This window comes from Triturus cristatus, chromosome 9, assembly GCF_964204655.1.
Source record: "Triturus cristatus chromosome 9, aTriCri1.1, whole genome shotgun sequence".
In the NCBI taxonomy this organism is placed as follows: Eukaryota; Metazoa; Chordata; class Amphibia; order Caudata; family Salamandridae; genus Triturus; species Triturus cristatus.
This window is the reverse complement of record NC_140592.1, coordinates 696,989,648-697,007,468: the sequence shown is the minus strand read 5'-3', so window position 1 is coordinate 697,007,468 and position 17,821 is coordinate 696,989,648. Positions and strand designations below refer to the sequence as shown.

The 17,821-nt window shown below is 45.0% G+C and overlaps 1 protein-coding gene across 1 annotated transcript in view; it reads left to right on the top strand.

Moving 5' to 3' along the window:
* The window catches only part of PLCB3 (phospholipase C beta 3), a 614,713-nt gene that overhangs the window by 359,038 nt on the left and 237,854 nt on the right, over positions 1-17,821 (top strand). Inside the window, exon 4 of the mRNA XM_085625816.1 lies at positions 5,597-5,737. Coding sequence (XP_085481942.1) covers positions 5,597-5,737 — 141 coding nt within the window. The remainder of the gene's footprint in view (positions 1-5,596; positions 5,738-17,821) is intronic.

Below are 17,821 nucleotides of genomic sequence, written 5' to 3'. Positions count from 1 at the left end.
TGCACTGTGCTGCGGGGTACCCTTACGCCTCAGTTTTGCTTTCTGGGTAGTTTAGTGAGACCCAGGGGGAAGAAAATGGCATACAAGTTTCTGCAGGTAGCGCTGGTGTTGGCCAGAAGTGGAGTTTGGCATACTTCAAATGTATTGTTGTTAAATAATCTAGTAATGTAGAGATTATCTCCCAGAAAGCTGATATGCAAACATGCCTTTCGACTACCTTACTTTGTCTCCCTAGCCTCAAGGCTAAGAGTTTCCTGCAAGGTATCCAGCACTCTCTGGATCCAACTTCTTGCTCCTGCGAGTGTGAGGCAGGCTAGCTAACTTTCCTTTGTCTAGAAGGTCTAGATCTCCCTCAGGAGAGAAGGAAATATATCCAGGGTCCTGGCTACCTCTGGTCCTGGCACCATTCATCTTAATAGAGAACAAGAGTTTCCCTTAGGGATATTTCTCCTCCAATGCCTTTTACTGGGGCTTCGTTGCAGGCTTGTTGGCAAATTGACAAGTGGTTTTATTAGTAGTGAACTTTCTTAAAGTCTTCAAAGGCATCTGGGTGCTGTTTGTGGCAGGATATCAGGCCCTTTAGGTTAACGCTAACAGCAACACATAATGTTTAGCTAAGGAAATCAAAGGCATAGAACAGGTAGCGACGTTTACACAAACAATGTATGTAAAGACCAAAATCGCCATCATGCAGAACTGTACCCCCAAGTAAATATGTCCATTTGTGTGGCGAGTAGAAGGTTCCAAGACAGAAACTGAGGGGATTTTTCTTCTTGAGACTTTCACCAGGTTTTCTCAGTAGCAATGTCCGTTTGCCCCCCACTTTCGTTGTAGGACTGGTAACCTACTTGCCTCAGTCTGTTCAAGGCTGTTATGCTTGTACGGTCTTCTTTATATGAGCAGCTTTCAAGAAAGCCTACTGTTCCTGATGATACCGTGTTTGCTTGTTTAAGAGCTGCAGTCCGCCCAGTGTTGTCTAACAAGTCTTCTGGGTACTTCCAGAGTGTCTAGGCTAACCTGACATACTGCAGAACTCATTCCTTACAACTCATTCATGGAGAGATCCCGAGACTGTTAGCAGAACACACGTTTATTTTAATGCCTTGAGAAAGGTCCAGACTTGGAAGGCCCTAAAGGGCGAACCATGTGTCTGGTAACCATTTATAACAAGATGGTACCGGACAAAATAATAATAATATCACTTATGAAGCGCCTGGTTACATCAACTGGTGTGTCCCCGCTAGCACGCTAGGTAAAGAACTGGAAATAAAGACCAGTATAGCAGTATAAAAGCATGCATTTTCCCCTACATGTGTGGTTGTCGGCTTCTCCTTTCTTCTGTGTATCTGGATCTCCCACATAGAGCAGAGAAAATCCACACCAACCAAATAAACTTTCGCGATTACAGCAAACAGCGGACAACCTATACTTATTGCCCGTCTGCTTCACTAAAGTACTGAATTGCAGTCCACCAAAAGCTGAAATGCTGATGGTACAATGTGTTCTGAATTGGTGTGGTACTCATGGGGCCACATTGCATCACAGGCCCGTCAAACCAGTAAGATCCCTGTGAAAGAATTTAACAAATGGATTGGAAAGTTTTTTTTATTCATGCCTAGGGATTTTGGGATTATGTGGCCGTAAACTATCAAATTATGTGGCATGGTTATGTAAATTATACAACAACAAAAGGTAAATTATGCAGCATATTGCTGCACATTGTATAGCAGTATTAGTTTTCTACTTTATCATCTCTATACACATTAATAAGACATAATAATACATTAAAAGGGTAACTTTATCAGAGCCACTATGACGCCTTGTTACAGCAATCAAAAACTGAAAGGATGTCAGATCACCTTTACAGCCGGTCTTCAAATACACCGCGCCTTGCATGGTAGATCAACCAAGCACCACCCATGGCCAGCACACTGTAGTCAACTTGAGCCATTGAATCTGAAACAAATGGTGCCGGGATCAGTACAGAATGTAGGACACACTCTTAATGTTATGTTCACCACACCAGAGGACAGGTTTCACCTTCTGATCTCTAGTCAGCATCGTAAAATTACTTTATATAGGTCATAAAAGTGCAAATAGAGATAAAAATACACTAATAATTAGCACAGTACATTTGCGGGGTAACAGATTCTTGTTTCATATAACTTACAGCCAGTAACAATGCAGTAAGGCATAAAATATGAGGAACCTGCACAGAAAAGAGGGGTTTGGTTCAGGGGATGTCAATAAAATGAAAACCATTACATAATAAAAAGAATAAAGTAGGGTGATGCCTTAAGGGAACAGTTTGGGGGAGGAGGAAGGGGACAGTTCTTTCCTGCGGAGTAGAGTACAGAATGTGGGGCACACTCTTGATGTTATGTTAACCACACCTGAGGACAAGTTTCACCCTCTGATCTCTAGTCAACCTGGGCTCTTCCAAGGAAGTCCTGTTTTGACGACATTTCATTAATGAGCACTGTGAGTGTAAAGAAGACTTCAGAAGGGAATAAAAGTGGAACCTAAGACCTTACCTGTTGAGTCGGTATTACAAGCTCTAGAAAAGATAAAGTTTTACATGCATACAAGTCCTCATCAGGATGCGATGGCGATACAAATTGTAGCAATATTTGATGAATTTGTCAAAGCTGTTCTAACTCAGAATGGGGAACAAAAACATGACTTACTCCTGGGTCTTACCCGGAAGAACTTAATACAATTCATTAAAAAAAAGTACCAGAAAAGCCAATGGACTAAAGAAACCAAATGCAGTACAAAAATGAGTTGAGGTCCTGGAGTAGCCGTTGAGAAAATAAGAGAAATGATTAATATAAATAAATCTTCTTAAGCGCGATTCTGCTTGTAGTCGCTGGGTGGCAGCATTATGCAAAGTAAGCAAATCTAGAACAGAAATGAAGCTGCGAGTCCAGGGTTACTTGAAAGCTAGCCTTTCTTTTTTCGAAAAGTCTGAGACTCCTGCCTCTTAAATTCAGTGAGTGATACGAAGATATTATGGATAGTCATTTACAGATAATCATATAACGTTTCCCCCAAATAATCTGCGTAAACAGGGCCCTCAACCTAACCTAACCTATCCTTTCAGTTTACCAAGCAATGATTCCTCCATTGCTACCGAGATTTTCTAAGTCTAGACCCGAGGTTTCATTGGGAGAATCTGGAGGGTAAATGTCTTAAACTTTGAAGACTTCCCTCCAACACTGTTCTTCAAGCAGTACTAATTAAAGTCCTGGAACGCCATTGAATCCTCATTATGTTTCATCATCATCATCATAACTTTATTTTCAATCACAAAGATCTTATAAAGTGTGATTTAAGGCATACATGCAAACACAACAAACATTAAAAACTGTTCAAATAGCAAAGTTGCCTTCCTGAGTGCAGAATGGCGGAAGATTGATTAACAAGAGGGTACGGCTGAGCTTTGAAAGGGATTATCCTATTAAAAACATTTAATCCCATATATACATAAAAATAACAGACAATACATTTAATTTCAAATAGATAAATAGTTAAGAACGAATCAATACTAAAAAGAGGGCAAGAACACATAAATCCATAAAACAAAGTAAACTAAATAAATTACACAGTGCACTTCGAGTTTCTAATCCATATGGCCATTAGGAATTTAGCTAAGCCAAAAACCACGACTCTCCTAGTGTCTGTGCTAGGTATTCTGAGCACTTCCAGATAATGCTTGGGACTAATGTACCTGCACAGAGGGATAATCCACTTAGACCTCAAATTTTCATAGTGAGGGCATAAAAATAATAGGTGGACCAAAGATTCAGGGTCTCCTTTACATGCAGGACACATATCGTCAGGGAGGGGGCTTGGCTTCGCCAGCTACTGCAGAACGCCTTAGTGGTAAGGGCCTTATACCAAAATTGGAGAAACAATTTCCACACCAATGGTGGGGCAATCTCATCAATGGTCTCTTCAAAATACGGGTAGGCTTTGAGGTCTATTAACTGTCGAGCAAGAGGTCCCTTAGACTTGGACACATTCTCCACCATAGCAAATACCCTGTAGATATGTTTTACCCTGCCAAAGACATCTTCTCCAGGTCAGTCCAATAAACATCCAAACCTGATTTCCTCCGTATTTTCCCAAGGGAAGAAAACCAGGGATTTTACTAACCCTTGGGGGATGCCATGAGGTCCCCCACTCGATAGGAGGCGGGGGCTTCCGTAGCCCATAATCGATTCCAAAACATTAAAAGCCTGTACTCCATTTTGTGGGCAATCTTTCTTTGGGCCAGATGGAGCAAAATTGGAGTCCGAGGGAAACCTGTCGGGAGATTAAAGAGAGATCTTACAAAGCAGTGTTTTGTCGCAGAAACACACACGGTGTCTACGTTTTTGGCAGAAAGAGATATCCTGTAAAATAAAGGTGTCGACGTTATGTGCAAAAGAAATATGTAATGACAAAAACACGTAGGCAGGACGAGTTAGGGAATGTTTGCAACCTCTTGTGCAATATTTTAAAATGCAGGATAATAAGTGTGATGTCTCTTTATTAATATCTAGAAGAGAATTAAAGGAAAGATGTGCCTTGGGGTCAAGGAAGAGGGACTTGGACTGTCAGAGTGCTAAGAAGTCCACCCTTCTCCTTAGAGACTCCAGGGAAAATGCCACCATTGCCTTACGTGTCCAATATCCCGAACCCGGCAGTGCGGCAGGCAATCCTAAAGTTCCAGCCAGGGTCCCATCCGCCTTTTGCGCCGGCAGGGAGAGAGTTAAATATGCCAGATGTAACCGGGACCTTAAATGTGGTTTAGGTGGCCGCAGTTCTCAAGTACATGTATTCACGGATTGGTAATACTCTATCTTTCAGATGTAGCTTTTCAAAACAATTTTTTTTAAAGAAATATGTAATTGTGTCTAGGATGGATGCGATACGACTTAAATTCTTTGACAGCATAATTTGTGCCGTGGGAAGGTTTTTTATGGTTTTAAATAGAGAGGGATGTGATATGAATTTGCAAAATAATTAGTTTTAAAAATGTGTGTACTGTATAATTTTTTTAAAAACTGAGTGGTTTAAATAAACTTATGTTTAACTACTACTGCTGCGCTGACAGCGGTTTCGTAAAATGACGGGCCCTCGGTGTACTGGTTGGTGTACTGGATATTTTTACATTCATCAGAACTCTTTAAGGACTGGGACCCGTCCTTAAGGATAACCTATTATTGGTAGTGACTCTCACCTGCTAATTTATACTCTGAGCTACCTACACCTTAGATCAGGCATTCAAGAGCATTTATTTGCTAGGAAGCGCCTCTTCAGTGGCTTTTTTTGCTAAGTGCTAGAGTGAGGCACTTGGTCGCCAGAGTGTTTCGTCTTTTGAATTTTGTCAATTGACGCCAAGTGTGCCTTTCAGTTTTCAAAAAATAGTGTTCTCTTTTTGCTTCGGTTCAGTGCGATCACTTGACAGGGAACTCCCTCATCGCCTGTGGGTGCATGCCGCTCTACAGGCGTCCCTTCCCCTTGCTCCCTCCCATGAGACTGATCTGTTGAACGCAGCATTGGATAATAGGGTTCTCCTTTTGTGACCAGATTCTGTTTGTCTTTTCAGGACCCCAAGATCCGAGAGGTGCTGGGCTTCTCGAGCCCCGAGACCAGGCCCGAGGACAAGCTGGTGACTGTCGTGTATGGGCCGGACATGGTGAACATCAGCTTCCTGAACTTCATGGCGGTGCAGGAGGACACGGCTAAGGTGAGCTCTCCCCGGTGACCCAAATGGACTGTTCCTGTGGTATACCTGCTTGAAACGCATTCAGCTTCGGTCTATAGTCCATATTGATAACATTCTCTTGCAAGTTTCCCACATAATATGCCCAGCCTCTATTGAGACAGACATTCATTGGAGCCTCTGGGCTTTAGGGAGCTCAGTAAGTGCTTTATCCGCATTACTGTATTCTCTAGGGAAAAGACCCCTGCACAATATGAGGAATGGACCCTTGAGCAGTAACAGGTCTCTAGGTCCCTTAAAAATCTTAGGAGCCAAATCCTATAACTACTTGGGCACATGGTTCTCTGCAAACGGCGCACCAACAGCACACAAGCGCCACCTAAAGGATAAAGTGGCACTGATAACAACTAGACTCTGCCAATTACATACAGCCCTTGAAAGTCCCACCTCAGCTCCAATCAGAAAAGTGCTCAGGGCCGTATTACCATCTGCAGCCACTTACGACAGCGAGGCCTTCCCTGGCCAACTCATTAAAACCATTGAAAAACTACACCTAAAAGTCTACAAAAGAGTGTTCAAATTGCCTAATTACATCAGGGGATCCTTGGTGAGACTTGAATTTGGCCTGGAGGGCATCGCATGGTCCAGCATAGAGTCCTTTCTAAAGTACTTCTATAGATGTACCACGGCGACGCCAGGCACCATGAAATTTGTCCTGCACAATATATATTCAAACACAACAACAACCTGTGGTCCACCTACCTAACAATGGTGGTAGCCTCCCTTCACATTGACTTGACCGTCTTGAGCACCCCATTACTCACGCATACTGCAGTAAAAAGCATATTGAAAAACCAGATAAAATTCCTCTCGAAGTCTGTGGCTGTGGACTTGGAAAATATTAAGTCCGCATTCACTCTATCTTGCGGTTGATTTTAAAACATTTTTTCACTTTCTGCATAAAAACTTTTAAAACGGCTTTCTTATAACAGATTTTAAATAGTCAAACACCCTAAATTTAATTATCTGTTTGTATACCTAGAATGTTATCTTGGGGCACCAAGTGCCAGTTATTTCACTGACCCATCATTTTCCTTTTCTCTCAGCCTAATATGCCTTTTAAAATGTTTTCTTTTGTTTTGGTTTTAAGTAACCTACACAATAAACTTTGTATTGACTTGACTTGAATGGTAGCGTCCATGTGCCCAGCATTGCACATGTCTGTGTTTGTGACTGATGTCAAACCATAGACATTAAAATCAGGTTTATACTTCCCACGTCTAAATCTCATTACAGCAGGAATGTCCCGAAGGCGGAATTGCACAGTAGATAGAATACAATAATGTTTTATTGGAATTGCTGAGCGAAAAAGTATAACACAAGATGCTCACACCTGAGTAATGTGGTGAAAGTAGCAAGTCTTAAATCTTGTACCTTTACAGCCTGAGGCAGTAATCAACAATATTTCACACACGTTAGGAAAAAAAAACAGGAGCTTCCTACTAACACACCGGCTTACCCCAAGCGCTATGTGGCCATATGTGTTAACACACCTGCTCCACAGAGAACATATTTAAGTGAGCAGCACATTGAAAACGTGTTTGAATAAATATAAATAGGCGTGGGATTTTTCTTGTGTTGTGTTTTCACTTTATTGCTGTTTAAGTGCTACTTAAATATTTTACATATAGCCTCTAAGTTAAGTCTGACTGCTTGTGCCAAGCTACCAGAGGGTTAGGCACAGGTTAAATTAGTGACTTTTTGTGGTTCACCATGACAAGAATTGTGGCTTGTGCTTGAGTAGGGTTTTACCCCCTCAACCAAGAATCCACATTTCTCACACATAAAAACACACAATAGCACAACAATTATTAAATCTTTATTACAGTGAGAGTTCATTTATCAGCTTTAGTTCCCCAAACAAATTTCCAAATCTTTGTAACCGCGTCATACATTTTCTCTTACAGTAGAATGGCTTTGTAAAGGCATAATTCAGAGTGTGCACAAAGGCTATTGGTTTCAGTAGTCTTGCCCAATATTGCAATTTTCAGCCAATGTGTGATTCATCTCTTTGAATGGTACTTCCTTAAGGCTAAAATAGAAAATAGAAAATATATAGATTTTATGATTGATTGAGGCATAATTTCATATAGTACCTGCAAACCATATGTTAAGTATGCCCCATGGCATTCATAGTGCAAAGCATGAAGTTAATGCAATAAATCTAGTGAATGCGATATCCATTCAAAGATAATTCATCACACTAGTTGGGACCAAACAGGGAAAAAAGTACCCAACTCCTTACTTAAGAGAAAATATGAAAATAGTGTGCTGCGTATATCTAAAACGGGGCACTTTCCACTATATGACTAAAGGTGTCAAAGGAGGAATCAAAAAAGTCCGGAGTTTGAAAAATTAGGCTATAAGATGATTCAATACTACACACCTCAAAGTGGCTTCTGAAAACATGGCGTCATGCCAGCAGCAGACAGAAAGTAAGGCAAACACTTGGAGTGCTGCATTACCAAGTATTAACAAATCTTGTTTTTTAATAGTATTTCTGTTGTACATTTGTGAGATATAATTCGTATTTTAAATTCTAAAGAGGAAGGGTGTCGGTTCTTGGTTCTGTACTTCTGTGTAACATTTATCTGGTCAGGCAGTGTGTTTATGGAAAGTTTGGTGCCTTGTGCTACTGGGTGCTGCTAAGTAGTCAGCTTTTTCTGTCATCTCTAATTTTTCGCCTAGCAGAATGTGCCTCATTTATCTGCAACTTAGTTTCTGAAAGTCTGATTCTTGTTAACAAATCCCTTAGGTCAGGTCTTTTGTTGCTTCACTTTGATTAGTGGAAGGGAAAGTGTGTTTCGTTGTCTATGAAATCTCTGTTACATGCCTTACAAATCCTGTCCTCCTCTAGATTCCAGGTTTGCCCTTTGTTTGTCTCCATTTCTTGATCTGTGGTTGCTTTCAGATTATTTAGGCAGTTATTTGTTTGTTTTCGTTGGTTTTTATTCTCAGTAGATATCTTGCAAGCGTAAAGCATCAGTTCACTGCTCTATAACATTTCATCTTGGGTTATTATTGTTAGAATTTCACAGTATGTTATATAAAGCATTCAGCTTCTTTTTGCCATTGGTGCAGAGATGTAGTTTCTCTTTTTCTAACCCGGCTGTGGTGTGTGATGGGTGTTGAAATGTTAGAGCTTTTTGTCGATGTAGCTTGGATGAGCCATCGCATTTATGTAAACATTGTTCCATGTTCATCAGTAAAGGGGTATGTCTTAAGTTCTACTGTGCATGTGTTGTAGGCGGCAATTCCAGAATTCTGTTTACTAAATAGTAGATGCATCTTTTCTCTTGGTTTAACGTTTCATTTAATTCAACAAGACCTTCAGTCATCCCAACTATTGGTTTGTAGCACGTGTGAGTGCAGACACACATATTCTGCACACTCCTGCCATCTACTGTTAGGTGCAGATATTTGCAGGCTGTTTTTGTTTGAAGAACTTTTGGGCACAAGATGGCATGATCCCTCCATTAGCCCACAATGCACCAGGACTGTGGCTCCACCTCAGATTGTTTTTTTAGATCAAGCCTAGCGGTGCAGTGCATGCGGTGCTCGCTTTGCGAGGCATGCTGTATAAGGGTATGTTTTAGAAGTGGTGTGGAAGCCCCGCCCATATTTTTCATTGGCTGGCGTCATAGTCCATAGTAAATACGTGCTTCCGATTGATAATGAGATATCTTAGTCCCTCCTGGTTACCGCCCTGTCTCCTTTTGGGACCGCCCATCAGGACTGGATCTTTTACTTGCGGCGTTACACTGTTTGGCATTACACTGTCTCCTTCTTTAGTTAGTAAGCACTATATTTTTTTCACAATGGCGACAGCTTGTCTGGTATTTGTATTTGGGGTTTTAGCGCGCGGCTGTAGAGCCTGAGAACCAGGTCAGCAGAGCCGCTCTTCAGCCAGAGAACCAGGTCAGCAGAGCTGCTCTAGAGCCAGAGAACCAGGTCAGCAGAGCTGCTCTAGAGCCAGAGAACCAGGTCAGCAGAGCTGCTCTAGAGCCAGAGAACCAGGTCAGCAGAGCGGCTGTAGAGCCTGAGAACCAGGTCAGCGGAGCCATTGTAGAGCCGGAGAGTAGGTCAATAGAGCTGCTCTAGAGTCAGAGAACCAGGCCAGCAGAGCAGCTCTAGAGCCAGAGAACCTGGTCAGCAAAGCTGCTGTAGAGCCAGAGAACAAGGTCAGCAGAGCCGTTGTAGAGCCAGCGAACCAGGGCTGCTCTAGAGCCATAGAACCAGGTCAGCAGGGCTGCATTAGAGCCAGAGAACTAGGTCAGCAGAGCCGTTGTAGAGCCAGAGAATCGGGTCAGCAGAGCCGTTGTAGAGCCAGAGAACCAGTTCAGCAGAGCCTCTCTGGAGCCAGAGAACCAGGTCAGCAGAGCTGCTTTAGAGCAAGAGAACCAGGTCAGCAGACCTGCTCTAGAGCCAGAGAACCAGGTCAGCAGACCTGCTCTAGAGCCAGAGAACCAGGTCAGCAGACCTGCTCTAGAGCCAGAGAGCCTGGTCAGCAGAGCTGCTCTAGAGCCAGAGAGCCTGGTCAGCAGAGCTGCTCTAGAGCCAGAGAGCCAGGTCAGCAGAGCTGCAGTAGATCCAGAGAGCCAGGTCAGCAGAGCTGCAGTAGATCCAGAGAGCCAGGTCAGCAGAGCTGCTGTAGATCCAGAGAGCCAGGTCAGCAGAGCTGCTGTAGATCCAGAGAGCCAGGTCAGCAGAGCTGCTGTAGATCCAGAGAGCCAGGTCAGCAGAGCTGCTGTAGATCCAGAGAGCCAGGTCAGCAGAGCTGCTGTAGATCCAGAGAGCCAGGTCAGCAGAGCTGCTGTAGATCCAGAGAGCCAGGTCAGCAGAGCTGCTGTAGATCCAGAGAGCCAGGTCAGCAAAGCTGCTGTAGAGCCATAGAACCAGGTCACAAGAGCTGTTCTAGAGCCAGAGAACCAGGCCAGCAGAGCCGCTCGAGAGCCAGAGAACCAGGCCAGCAGAGCCGCTCGAGAGCCAGAGAACCAGGCCAGAAGAGCCGCTCGAGAGCCAGAGAACCAGGCCAGCAGAGCTGCTCTAGAGCCGGAGAACCAGGTCAGCAGAGGGGCTGTAGAGCCAGAGAACTGGGTCAGCAGAGCCGCTCTAGGCCAGAGAACTGGGTCAGCAGAGCCGCTCTAGGCCAGAGAACTGGGTCAGCAGAGCAGTTGTAGAGCCAGAGAACCAGGTTAGCAGAGCTGCTCTAGAGCCAGAGAACCAGGTCAGCAGAACTGCTCTAGAGCCAGAGAACAAGGTCAGCAGAGGCGCTCTAGAGCCAGAGAACCAGGTCAGCAGAGCTGCTGTAGAGCTAGATAACCAGGTCATCAGAGCTGCTGTAGAGCCAGAGAACCAGGTCCGCAGAGCTGCTGTAAAGCCAGAGAACCAGGTCAGCAGAGCCGCTCTAGAGCCAGGGAACCAGTACAGCAGAGCTGCTGTAGAGCCAAAGAACCAGGTCTGCAGAGCCGCTCTAGAGCCAGGGAACCAGTACAGCAGAGCTGCTGTAGAGCCAAAGAACCAGGTCTGCAGAGCCGCTCTAGAGCCAGAGAACAGGGTCAGCAGAGCTGCTGTAGAGCCAAAGAACCAGTACAGCAAAGCTGCTGTAGAGCCAGAGAACCAGGTAAGCAGAGGTGTTGTAGAGCCTGAGACCCAGGTCAGAACAGTTGCTGCAGGGACTGGAGAGGTACAACCGTAATCGGACACAGAAGAGGTGTGATGATGCAGCGTAATATGGCACATTCCGTCGCAATATCTTGCTATTTTGTCATTTTACAACACAGTAGTACTGTCTGGGCAAATGTTTCTCCTCATTAGCAGCACTCTAACACCCTAGTACAGCCGTCAGCAATGAAATGGTGACAGTTAATCTTTGCAAAGCGTCTGTCCCACCGGGGGACCACGGCGGATGCTTTTTAAAGCCTCTTTTGATCCATCTGAGTAGAATCAATGTTTGCAACTGATACAGAAGATCTGAATCATGCGGCAATTATGGAAAATATGTAAATACTCCAAGAATGCGGTGGCCACAATATTGCATTATTCCTGTGGTCCTGCCCATGAGAAAAGACTCGTTGTGTAATGGCCTTGATTTACTATTGGCATTGTAAATGACAATGTCTTTGATTTATGTTTTAAAAACATAAAAAAAGGCATTGTCATTCACAATGCCAATAGCTCAAACTTGCGTAAATGCGAGACCTATTGCATTGCAATCTCCCTCACCAACGACCCAGCCACCGCCAGAACCAACCTACACGATGGCTTGAAAGAAGTAGCCGAGTGGATGAGGACCAGCCGCCTAAAGCTCAACTCAGACAAGACGGAAGTCCTCATCCTGGGACCATCTTCCTCTGCCTGGGACGACTCCTAGTGGCCCCCTGCCCTGGGCAGCGCTCCCAAAACTACGGACCACGCACGCAACCTGGGCTTCATCCTGGACTCCTCCCTCTCGATGACCAGACAAGTAAACGCCGTTTCGTCCTCGTGCTTCAACATCCTGCGCATGCTCCGGAAGATCTTCCGATGGATCCCCACCGAAACCAGGAAGACGGTCACACATGCACTAGTCACCAGTCGACTGGACTACGGAAACACCCTCTACACCGGAACCACAGCCAAACTTCAGAAGAGACTCCAACGCATCAAGAACGCCTCCGCATGACTCATCCTGGACATCCCCCGCCACAACCACATCTCCGGGCACCTGAGAGACCTGCACTGGCTCCCCGTCAACAAGAGAATCAAGTTCCGTCTCCCCACCCACGCACACAAGGCCCTCCACGACCTGGAACCCAGGTACCTCAACAACCGCCTGACCTTCTACACTCCCACCCGCCAGCTTCGTTCGACCAACCACGCCCTCGCCGCCGTGCCACGCATCCGAAGAGCCACCATGGGAGGAAGATCCTTCTCCTACCTGGTAGCCAAGACTTGGAACTCCCTCCCCATCCACCTCCGTCAGACCCAAGACCACCTGTCCTTCAGGAAGCAACTCAAGACCTGGCTGTTCGAGCAGTAGCAGACCCCACTCCCCCAAGCGCCTTGAGACCCTCCGGGTGAGTAGCGCGCTATACACATTTTTTGATTGATTGATTGCAAATGCTTGTTTTTTCCGCCATTGGGTTTCAACTTTCAGCGCAGTCGCTAGGAAAGTCAATTTCATTTCTTTCGTGTCAGTCATCGAGGCTTCTGCTCATAGTTCGAAGATGTCACCAACACCTGGGACTGCAGTGTTTGGTTCTGAACTGCCTCAGCATGGTTTCCTACAGAATTCAGGTTGTACCTAGAATGACTGTTAGTGGAGCAATATATAGGTATAGAGTAAACTACATTCCAGTTTTGTCCAAGATGTAATTAAAAATTCCTAATCTGATAAATTCGAAATGCGTAACCAGTGCTTTTCTCTGGAACACTAGGAGATATCCTGCATCTCATGCCAAGCATTTAAAAATTAAAAGACCCTTTGGGACTGACAAATTCGCCACTGGGCCCATCATAACACACAGTACCTGGACACCACTGAAGTGGCATCCATCTTCAATGCCGAAGACTTCGAACACATCAAAGAGCAAGTGGGTGTGGGGGATCAGGCTTGATACCAGGACAAATTGAGAGGCACTAGAGGTTTCCAGCTTGGATAACTCTGATGGGGAAAATACCATGTCTCTAGAGCCAGTCAAAAGGCCCAGTGCAAATACGCTTAGGCCCACTAATAGTTGACCGCCATTTTGAAGACCAATCCACCGAGGATCGACCCAAAACCGTCTCAACAGCAGGAAAAGCATCAGTTTTGAGGGATTCATGTATCTAGCCCCGAAACCGTATACAAAAGGCTCTGATGTTTGGGTTTGGTTCCAGATTCCAAGACCACTCGACCTCGAGAGACCCCTTCTGTTCCAGGAAAGTCTTTAGCGAGGGGCCCTGACCCATTGCAACAGCTGACACCCACTCAGCTCGAGCCATTGAGAAGCCACCCTCTGAGCCAAAGTCTGCATGGAAGTTGACTCAAAAAGTCACCCCTATGTCAGCTCTGAAAAAGGCCTTGACGCCAAGCTAGACCAGTGATGTCTCAGCCCCATAGAGCTCTCAGAGGTGCCTGATAATAGGCAGTGTAAAAGCAACCCTACTATGGGGAAAACCATTGCACGTTCACTCCTCAGGAGGGCATACACCCCAGCCAACGCCTGCTGGGAAAATAAAACTCACATTTAAGGAGATACTATTGGAAGAACTCCGGTTCTATCTGATCCCTAGTAAGAGTAGGGACATAGCTAGGTGCCCTCCACCATAATTTCCATGACTCACCTCCAGCCTCTGCCCTGATCATGCATAGCACCATCTCCTCCCTCACCTCAGGAGACTGTTGATTCATATCATACAGACAGTGATCAGGTGAGTCCTGATATTACACAAGACTCATAAATAGAGTGCCGTCACCAGGAGACCGGGAGGGTCCCTGCAAAGATTACAGTATTAACCTACAGAACAGCCCAGGTTTAGAGCCGTACCCCATCAAAGCCTTTCCTCCGGCTGACGCCAGGAGGCACATCATTCAGTGCGACTCAAAGTCATTCTGCACATGATGGAAGAGGAGGATGGCTTTCTAATTAAGACACTGTCCAGAGCAGAAATGTGCATCCAGGATTTACTTATGCTTAAGAGCATGATTGAATGCAATGCAGTGAGCTTAAAACAGCCTGTACAGCACAGGCTGTTACACCGGAGGGGGGGGGGAACAAATACAAACCAGCCCCAGACAACACTGTCCACATCAAGAGGTGGGTTTCACCGAACGCCTTGGTTGTGCATACAGCCAGGAAGCAAGCATGTACATGCCCAGGCAGCGGGGGTGTGCCTTCTCCCAACTAGGAGAGCAAAAACATCAATGCAGTGGGCAATAGGGTGGATGTGGAGGCAGCCACTCAGTGGTGGATTGCTAATTCGGTTGGTTTGGTCAATGTGAGGAAACGAAACAGTTGCTGTAGCACCTGCCAGAACCATATTGCAAGAAAAGATATAGTGGCAGGAAGAAAGATAGTTTTCAATGCAAACATTCACTGCATCCTGGACTCAGCTAATACTGCTTCAAGCGAATGCCAGTGTTATTCTCCAACATCACGCATGACTTAGGTTGTTTATGTTCAAAGGTTCAACAACACCTCATTAATGTCCTTTTTGATGGAGAGCATTTGCTTGTCCCTCAGATCAACAATATGCTTGAAAGAAATGAAAAGTGCACCAAAAAAGCAGAAGTCCATGCCAAAAGCTGCTTATGTTAGCAACAACCGACAGGGTGTGCCAGGTCAGTAACCCATTATACAGAACTGGAATACCATCGCAACAACCCTATCAGGAGGACCAAGTGTCCAAGGCCATTGGAAGAGGTGGCTACAGTGGCAAAGGCACGGTAAAGGTATCACTCCACCCCTATGCAGTGACTTGCCTCTCATACCCCTGTTCTCAAAAAGCCTGTCAAGGGAAGACTGTGGTTAGTCCTTCAAAAAGTGGAATTAACCACGGGCAAATGGTTTCCAGACATACGGCAGGGGTACTACTTTGAGTTCGATACGACACCACCAAACATACCACCTCAGTATCATTCAGTTCATCGAGACTATCTGACCCAGTTGCAGGAGGAAAAAAGGCTCTGCTCAGTAAGGGTGCAATGGAGCCTTTGCCCCCACACCAACATTGCCAGGGTGTCTATTCCCTATACTTCCCTTTCCCCAAGAAGGATGGAATTCTGTGGCACATCTGAGATCTCAGGCCTCTAAACCAGTACTTCTTTTCAGAGTACATCAGAAGGATCGCCGTGCAGGAGGCCATTTTGCTGCTCAACATAGGGGAAACCACATGACGACCTTCGACCTGAAGGATGCATACTTTCGCATCTCCATCCCTCCAGCGCATCACTGCTACCTGTGCTTTGTGGTAAGTGGATAACTCTACCAATTGAAAATTCTCACCTTCATGGTCGCTACAGCCACAAGCGTATCTACCATACGTCTAAAGATGGTCGCTACTCATTTGTGCACGAACACCATTTGCATGTTTCCTTTCCTGGACGATTGTCTGGATAAAGAGCAGCAGCTGAGATCAATGCCTAGCATACACTCAGACAAGAGTGTCCCTGTTGCATTAGTGAAGGTTCACAGTCCATGCCAGTCGGTTGCATCTAAACTACAGCAGATGATCCAAACTTCTCTAGGGGCTGTGTTAAACTCAGTTATAGGGAAAGCCTATCCAAACAAATATGGTAGCAGCCATCCAAAGGCTGCTGCCTCTTTTATCACACACCATATTCTCTTATGGTTTAGGACAGTAATGAAACTGCTGGGGTGATGACTTTGGTGCATTGCGATAGCACTGCCCGCAAGACTGCACGTGTCCACTGCAAGTGTGTCCAGTGAGGCAGTGGTGACGAGCAGTGATGCACAGGGAAGATCTAGTGTTGGAAGAGCCCTGAACCCAGTGCACCCTGCTGTTGTGGAACAATATTTTGTTCATGGACCTTTTTTTTGAACCTCAATTACAAGTGACAATTACATCGGATGCTTCACTCTAGCTGTGAAGAGCACATATCAACCACATGATTGTTCAGAAGACCTGGATGCAAGAGCATCAGGGGTACTACATCAATTTTGTGGCTCTCACAGCAATCCAACTGGTACTCTTTTTACTCACTCTTTCAAGATAAAGCACTCATCATAAAGACATACAACATGACCGAAATGTATTCCATCCAGTAGCACGGGGGGGGGGGGTCTCTCTGTCCATCCGTCAGCATTGATTCAAAACATTTGTCATTGGGCCATTCAGACTGGCATGCTCCTTTTAGGGGAGAACTTCCCGGGTTTGGATAGTGATTCTCCGGACCTGTTAAGCACGGTACACCAACAAGTCCAAAATGAATTCTAAAGTACTTCACGAGTATTGGCACAAATGTGGCACACCCACAGTTTATCTGTTCGCCAACACTCAGAGCACTCAATGCATAAAATGTCCTGCTAGGAGCCCACAGTCCATGAGTAATGCACTATGGATGAACTGGTCAGAGATATTTGTTTACACTTTTCATCCACTGCCTCTGATCTCTTCATTTCTGAAGAGAATGTGACGAGAATAAAAGACCTTCCTCCTCTTGGCTCAAACTAGGGCAGACCGCCATAATGTCTCATGTTGCTAGCAACGTAGGTGCGTCCTCACGAGAAGCTACCTCTTAGACCAGATCTCCACACTCTGCATCAATGTCCGCTCAAACATCCGAACCTCAGCCAGCAGAATCTAGCAATCTGGCACTGAGGTCTTAGAGTTTGGTTAGCTTCACCTCCCAGAGGAGTGTGCAAAAATCATGCATGAGGCACATAAACTCACCACACACAGCTACTATGCTGCCAAGTGGAAGATATTTGTCCATTATTGTTTGAGAAGGCAAATTAAACCCATGACACTTGTTGAAGACTTATTCTATTTATGCATTTGCAAAAAGCATTGGTGTACACTTTTGTTTGTTTTCATTTAGCTGTAGTCTCTGCTAACATGCAAAATAGAAAACCCTTGTCTTTTAAAAGAACCTGTGGTCATGGCCTTCATGGAGGGCTTTAAGAGTGATTCCTTCCAAACCACGTACAATGCCTGCCTCGAATCCTGACATAGTTCTAACAAGATTAAGGGCCACCCTTTGAGCCATTGTCCTCTTGTGGCATTCAGTTCTTGCCTTAGAAGGTAGCCTTCCTTGTTGCCATCTCGTCTATGAGAACAATCAGTGAGCTACAAACACTAACATTGGATGTACCTTTCATCCAGGTACATTGGGATAGGGTAGTTTTGAGAACAAACCAGAAGTTTCTTCCCAAAGTAGTTTCCCCTTTTCATGTAAACCAGACAGTTGAGTTGTCAGTTTTCTGCCCCCTTCCAGAGTCTGTAGCAGAAAAGGCATTATGTAAGGGTGATTTCGAAAGGACACTAATATACTATATTGACAGACCTAAACCCATCCGCCAAACAAAATAATTGTCACCTTTGCAAAAAGATGTACAGGAAAGC